This window comes from Engystomops pustulosus, chromosome 1 (genome assembly GCF_040894005.1).
Source record: "Engystomops pustulosus chromosome 1, aEngPut4.maternal, whole genome shotgun sequence".
Classification (NCBI taxonomy): Eukaryota; Metazoa; Chordata; class Amphibia; order Anura; family Leptodactylidae; genus Engystomops; species Engystomops pustulosus.
In genome coordinates, this window is record NC_092411.1 from 74,088,015 (window position 1) to 74,095,517 (window position 7,503).

General features: G+C 40.2%; 1 protein-coding gene across 1 annotated transcript; it reads left to right on the forward strand.

The window, feature by feature from the left end:
• The first annotated feature begins 1,105 nt into the window (after nt 1-1,105).
• FZD10 (frizzled class receptor 10) lies at nt 1,106-3,980 on the forward strand. Its single transcript, XM_072144374.1, has one exon. The coding sequence runs from the start codon at nt 1,412-1,414 to the stop codon at nt 3,161-3,163; it is 1,752 nt and encodes a 583-aa protein (XP_072000475.1). The 5' UTR covers nt 1,106-1,411; the 3' UTR covers nt 3,164-3,980.
• The last annotated feature ends 3,523 nt before the right edge of the window (nt 3,981-7,503 follow it).

Below are 7,503 nucleotides of genomic sequence, written 5' to 3' on the forward strand. Positions count from 1 at the left end.
TATACATTGTTTTTGCAGATATGAAAAAAACAGATGTCATACGGACGTGAAAAAAAAACAGATATGGATATCATGGACATCAAATGGACTGCAAACGTAACCTTTTTTTTTGCTGATGCGCACATGACACACTAGTCTGGAAAAAAGCTTTAAAGTGGGCAAAATCTGCAACACGTCAATTAATCTTTTTAGCGGAATCTTTCTGCCATACGGAGCCTGGCACAAAGATTGTGGCACAATTTTACCCACTATGGTAGATAATGATAGGTTTATATAGTGATGGATGCTGCATGAAGTGTATCAAAAGCACAAGAGAATTAATAAATATATCACCTAAAACTTTTTGACACTGCAAAGGCAAGTCCCCTGCTTGACAAATGTCACTAATACACTAACTGTGAAACTTCTCCAGTGTCCATATCCAAGCGACCAGGTTGTCAGTTTTATCATATACATGCACAGTGGCTAGCATATTTCACATGAATAGTCCACTGAAGACTAGGTAGCAATTTTACGCTATACGATAAAATATACCAGTAACTAAATTCATAAATACAAACATATTTAGTAGATTATAAAGGGTCTAAGATCTATAGTACTATAAAGGGTTTAATCTTCTTTTATTAAACAGACATGACACCTAAATGTTTAATTCTTTCTCCCCCATACAATGATTAAAATATTGAGAAAAGAAAACTAAAAGCTCTAAAACAGAAGTTAGGGGGTTTCTTTGGAAACAATGACAGTTTATAGCCCATGTAACCGGTTTCTCAGACTGGCAATAAACTAGAAGTGTTTAAGGAGCCCACCAGTACATGTAATGAGAAATAGCTTCAAAAGCCCAAGTGTTGTGTTAACAAATAACCTGCCCCCCTGACTTCCTACCTGCACTTGAGATTACTTTCTAGACACTTGGAGGAGGGAGGGAGCAGGGAAAGTGTGGGATTGCAGCTCTGTCTGTGCAGGGGTCCTGCTTCAAGAGCCATTGCTAAGTCATCAACGTGTCAGCTTCACCTTTCTCATGCAAAGTAGATGTCGTATACAAGGCGGATCTCCAACAGGTTTTTTTTTTCATCCTGGGACACAGCCCCCAAAACAGCTGCTCAGGCTTCAGAAAGAAGAGTGAAGAGGAGGAGGAGGTGGAGGAGGAGTGTCTGCAGGAGCAGGGAAGTGGAGCACATTCACTTGGATGTGACACCAGAGAAGACAGAACAGTCCAAGCAGAGGGACATGTGCGAGGAGAAGACCCTGCCACTGCCGAGGGTACACTGACCTCTCAGCCTCTGCAGAACCTCTTGGCTGTCAGCTTCCCTCCCACCCTAGGACTGGAGCTACACACTAGACAGGAGTTATGCAGCTCTGAGCCCCGTATCATCCCAGCCTGTGACTAAACACTGAAGGATCTGCAGGCATGGATATCTCAGCTCAGCTCTCATCATCCCTTCTGCTTGTGCTGCTAGGAATATGCCTCTGCTCTGGGATCAGCTCCATAGACACAGACCGGACTGGGGATGGCAAGTGCCAAGCCATAGAAATTCCCATGTGTAAAGACATTGGCTACAACATGACCAGGATGCCCAACCTGATGGGACACGAGAACCAGAGGGAGGCAGCTATCCAGCTCCATGAGTTTGCCCCTCTGGTAGAGTATGGTTGTCACAGTCACTTGAAGTTCTTCTTGTGCTCTCTGTATGCTCCTATGTGCACTGAGCAGGTGTCCACCCCTATCCCAGCCTGCAGGGTCATGTGTGAGCAGGCCAGGATTAAGTGTTCCCCTATCATGGAGCAGTTTAATTTCAAGTGGCCAGACTCCCTGGATTGTAGCAAACTGCCGAACAAAAATGACCCAAACTACCTGTGTATGGAGGCGCCTAACAATGGGTCAGAGGAGGCTCCCAGAGGATCTAGCATGCTGCCTCCTTTATACAGACCACAGAGACCCAGCAGTGGACTTGAGCCCCAGCCTAAGGATCTACCCAGCAGAACAACCTGTGAGAACTCAGGAAAGTTCCACCATGTGGAGAAGAGTGCTTCTTGTGCCCCACTATGCACCTCTGGAGTAGATGTTTACTGGAGCAAGAATGACAAAAAGTTTGCCTTTATCTGGATTGCTATCTGGTCTATCCTGTGCTTCTTCTCCAGTGCTTTTACTGTGCTCACCTTCCTGATAGATCCTCAGCGCTTCAAGTATCCAGAGAGGCCTATCATATTCTTGTCCATGTGTTACTGTGTATATTCTGTTGGATACATCATCCGCCTGTTTGCTGGAGCAGACAGCATAGCTTGTGATAAAGACAGTGGCCAGCTCTATGTCATCCAGGAGGGTCTAGAGAGCACTGGCTGTACCATAGTGTTCCTCATACTCTACTACTTCGGTATGGCCAGCTCCTTATGGTGGGTGATTCTGACACTGACCTGGTTCCTAGCCGCAGGGAAAAAATGGGGACATGAAGCTATAGAGGCCAACAGTAGCTATTTTCATTTGGCTGCCTGGGCTATCCCAGCTGTGAAGACCATCATGATCCTGGTAATGAGGAGAGTCGCTGGTGATGAGCTCACAGGGGTTTGTTATGTTGGCAGCATGGATGTCAATGCTCTGACAGGCTTTGTGCTCATTCCCTTGGCCTGTTACCTCATCATTGGCACTTCTTTTATTCTCTCTGGCTTTGTGGCCCTTTTCCACATAAGGAGAGTCATGAAAACAGGGGGAGAAAACACTGACAAACTAGAAAAACTCATGGTCAGGATTGGAGTCTTTTCTGTCCTGTACACTGTCCCTGCCACTTGTGTCATTGCTTGCTATTTCTACGAGCGTCTTAACATGGACTACTGGAAAATACTTGCCACGAAAGATAAGTGTAAACTCAACAGTCAGACTAAAACCATGGATTGTACAATGACAAACTCTATTCCAGCTGTAGAAATTTTTATGGTGAAAATATTTATGTTACTAGTTGTGGGTATCACCAGTGGGATGTGGATATGGACTTCTAAAACCTTACAGTCGTGGCAGAATGTTTTCAGCAAAAGGTTAAAGAAAAGGAGCAGGAGAAAACCTGCAAGTGTTATCACAAGTACAGGAATTTACAAAAAGACTCAGCATCCACAAAAAGTGAATCATGGAAAGTATGAATCAGCCTTACAGCCTCCAACCTGTGTATGAGAAGGGGCTGCCTGCCTATGTACTGCACACACTAGCCACCCAGCTAGGAACTTGTCTTGTTACTCACCTCAAGGTAAATCCTTATGGACACTTGTGATTCATGTATCCAGTGGAGATGGCAGGCAGAGCAGGGACTCTGGATGATGTTACTAATGTCTTATAAATCCTGAGTGGTGTGGAATTTACTGGACTAGTTATCTCAGAGAAAACCAGCAGTTTCCTGTACGTACCTGGGAACTCTACTAAGTAGCTACTGAAATGCTTGAAATGACAAATTAATTATTTTTGTACCATCCAGCTCCACTGGTTGAATAGATTTTACTCCCTACTTAAGACATTGACCTCTTGCCCTCCTTAGCCCTCAAAGGCAAACTGTTCCTCTGAAGACATAACCATAGTGTTTAGTTCTGTCACTGGGAAATAATGTGCAATATTTATTTTTTTTCCCCCACTACTTAAAAAAAGACAAACGTGTATTTTTCTGCAAAGAGGGCAACAAAAGAGGTTTCTTGACAAAAGAACTGAGGCCTCCGTCCCTTCAGTTCTACCCTGTGGCTTTTTAATGGAAATCAAGCCAAATGTTATACAAGTTGGGACTGTTTGGTTAAAAAGGGAGATGGATCAATTCAAAGGGCTTATTGACTCTTTCTATTGTGAAACAAATTCTAGCCATGAATAGATCAAAAAGCACTAGATACCGCAAAGGGAAACTTTGTATGTTGTATTGCTCTTTGCTATGTGAAATATGCATCATCCTTTTGTTTTTACTGTACATATATAAATATATATATATATTTGTAACATACAATTATTTTTCATGCCTTACTATTTTATTAAAAAAAAAATAAACATAATATTGTTCTTTAGCTTGAGAAGTTTTCTGAATATTCACTTGTCAAGGTCTGAAATTATTATATGAATGCAGGGGTTATGTGTATGTTATTTTACATTTGTGACCTTGATTGAGTTGACTGTGTTTGTAAGGAGTTAAGTAGGCTTTTTCCTTCTGGAAATTGAGGAATGGGTACAATAGACACAATGCACTTTGAGGACTGTACCTGATAATACATGACATGGATAGGCTTTTAAATACTTTATCTATTGTTATATTATATCTGCTTTCAAAGTCTGCAGATCATAAACCTGAGATTTGGATGACTTTCCAAACTCTGAAGTCTCTTCAAAGGATATCTCCAGTGTATTACAGGAAGATGAATAATCTGCTCTATGGTGTGGAACACAACAATTGGCTTTCAAAAGATACAGAGATTCATATAAATAGCTGCCTAAAAAAAACACTGGTAGCTCCGTGGTCAACTACTGTTCTATACCGACCTGAATTATTGTGCTTTTTTGTTCATTTCAGATTCCGTATGCTAAAAATTAAACTGCTCACATTAGGTCAATAATCAGTACATTCTATATACACACACTATAGACAAGTTAGTACACTATAGGAACATGGGTAACCATTGAGCACGTCTATTTTTTTGCTTGGTCACAAACTCACAATTAGTCTTGATTGAGATTTAGGAGCTCATTATAAACCGTGTCAGTTGTATACTTGTAAAACTATTCTGCTCTAAACTCATGTACAAGGTGTGTGATGTCTGGGAGTGGCACTGGAGACATCATACCTCACCAGCAGGTTTACCCAGGGACTTGCTGTATAGATAATCTAACCTGTAGTATGTTATCTTACATTATGCCAAAGTGCCTGTGGTATAACAAGTACTGGCGCCCCTCCCCCATTGTAGTGTATTATTACCTTGAAGAATGCACTGAGTTTGTAAGATCACAAATGTTTTGTGTGCAGCTTTGGGACTTCCAACAGATAATCCTGTTATAGCTCATCCTGGTGATTGCATAGAAGTGCATTTTCTTGAGCTTGAAATGTTCAAAGACACATTTCTATACAAGGCCAGGCCTTTAAATTTAGGATTGTCTTTCCAATTTATTGGATCTTCTTTTTCCAGTCTAGTAGAGCAATGGCTCTCCAGCGGTGTTAGTATTGCAGAATGTGCATCTAGACGGTAACATCCACTATAAAGTCTGTTATGACTTCTGCATGTCTATATTCCAACCTAAACATTATATGCCTATGTTCACACAGGGTAAATGGGTTACAGAAATTGTTGTGACTAATGGCTTTTTTTTATACAAACTTGTTACTCCCGTGAAACACATATAAATTGGGGAACTTATATTACTGCTTCAGAGAGGAAATTTGAAGCATCATAGTTATATCTGATACTAGGAAGCCCTGAATCCCTGTGAGACAACCAATCCGTACTATAATGATGTTTTCAGTGCAGTGCATCATATATGGACACAAGTATCAAACTTTTGGCTTGTCTTTTTCTTTAATTTTCAAGACTTTCCATGGTGCGTGTGCCCATTTGCGACTATTTTTTCGCCTAAAACAGTCTCCCTTCAAAGTTCGCCATTATCTAGTTTTCTGCAGTGTTCCCTGAGTTATCACCTGAATCCAGATGTGAATGTTGCGACTTTTTAAAGTCCCAAATTTTGACACATATCTATGGCTGCCCCTGACCAGGCGTAGAAATTAGCTTGCGACTTTTGGAGACTTTTTGCATCTTTTGTTTTAAAAAGTCCCAAATTCACAAAAGACTAAACGCCACATGTATCAATAAGGATAAACTCTAAGATACATCTGACCAGCAGAAAATCCAAGAAAAGTCCCAAAAAACAAACGAACAAAGCCGGACCAAATGGTCAGGTGAAAATGCTGTAACGCATTCATATGTATAGAGTTAGCACAAATTCATGTACGTATGGCAGCAAAAACACCATTGAGATATAAAGAACAAATAGAAATGTCAGCAACAAATCTTCCACATGTGAAAAAGTAATTCTCATACATTGGTATGCATTTAAAAATACATGTGATGTCATTCATAGCCCAAAAAGTGATTAAACTACCGGTAATTAAGTTTCATTTTATTGTGCAGTTTTTAGAGCTAAAACCAGGAGTGCATCATTATGGATGAGACAGTATAAATGGCTTCTCTATTTAATGATACTTCTCTATTTTGGGGATTTTTCATACCTGTTTGATTCCCAAGGACTGAAAGTAAATAACTTTTACAATCACACAAATAATTCAGCCACAAACAGTAAAAACACACATTTTAAAACAAATATATACACACCACATCGCTATATTTTCTCATTAAGCAAAACCTTTAAATCAATGAAGAAAACATTGAAAATACAAAGGGTAAAAAGTTTCTTGCGTGTAGGATATTGTTTTACTATTCACTTGTCTGTAACATATTCTTTTCTGTTGTACCTATCTAACATTCTCTATACTTTCTACAATCCAGTCTCTCTTTTGTGACACACGGCATCAATGTTTCAGCGGATACAAGTTTGGGTATTGTGTTTTTTATTACCAGTACATTACAGTTTCCAGCTGCTTGGTTCTCAGGAGGTTTGCTGTCAAGCCTTCCTATAGAATTGGTAATGTAGTGACTCCAGCGCTTTGTCATCTTACTAGGCTCACACATATTTAAAATTATAAACTTATTCAATGATAGATCTAAAGAAGCTCACCTTTCTCAATATGTGTGTTGGAACATTTAGTATTTCCTAATAGAGCAGATTTGTTACAGACATTTCTAAAACTGAAAATGAGTTTGATGTATCAGATGTGTTTGTCTCTGCACTGCGCCCATGGATTTCTGTAAACCATAATCAAATTATAGGACACACAATATCCACAGCCATTCTGCTGTGTGTGAACATACATTTAGGGATTGATATTCTCGTTCCAAATAATTATTGGTTGAGGTTTCCTCTTACAATGTACAACCAAAATCTAACAGATGATCCATCTTCAAGACAGCTCGGAATGTCACCTGCAACGTTCCCATAACAAATGTCTACAGAACAATAGATGAGACCAGTTTGTCCCCAGACTCCCCAGCCAGCCGTGGAAGATCATAGGTCTGACTTGCAGTTTTGTAGCTTTTCTTACAGAGAGTTGTTGTGACATACATGCACCTCAAAGAGCAGATGTTTCAGTCTTTCTTTTGACTCTAATATCTGAAATAGGCACATGCACGGAAAATATGTGAAATGCTGTAGATGCCTAATGTTTTCCAGTATTTAAGGCAGCATTTATTAACACTGACAGCCAAGTGATAAATCACTCGATGCTTTTAAATGGGGGGCATGTTGATTATCTGGTCTTGGTGCTTGCTTTGATCACAAGTGACAAGCTTGTCAGTTTTCTGGCACTTTGCCTCCTTCCATTCTTCCCTCAGGGAAGATCAGCACCTGTTTGCATATGCAGGCTCCTTTACCTCAGTGGCCTC

What these genes read in the sequence shown, in the direction of transcription:
- FZD10 (XM_072144374.1), top strand. Translation starts at nt 1,412, where the DNA reads ATGGATATCTCAGCTCAGCTCTCATCATCCCTTCTGCTTGTGCTGCTA.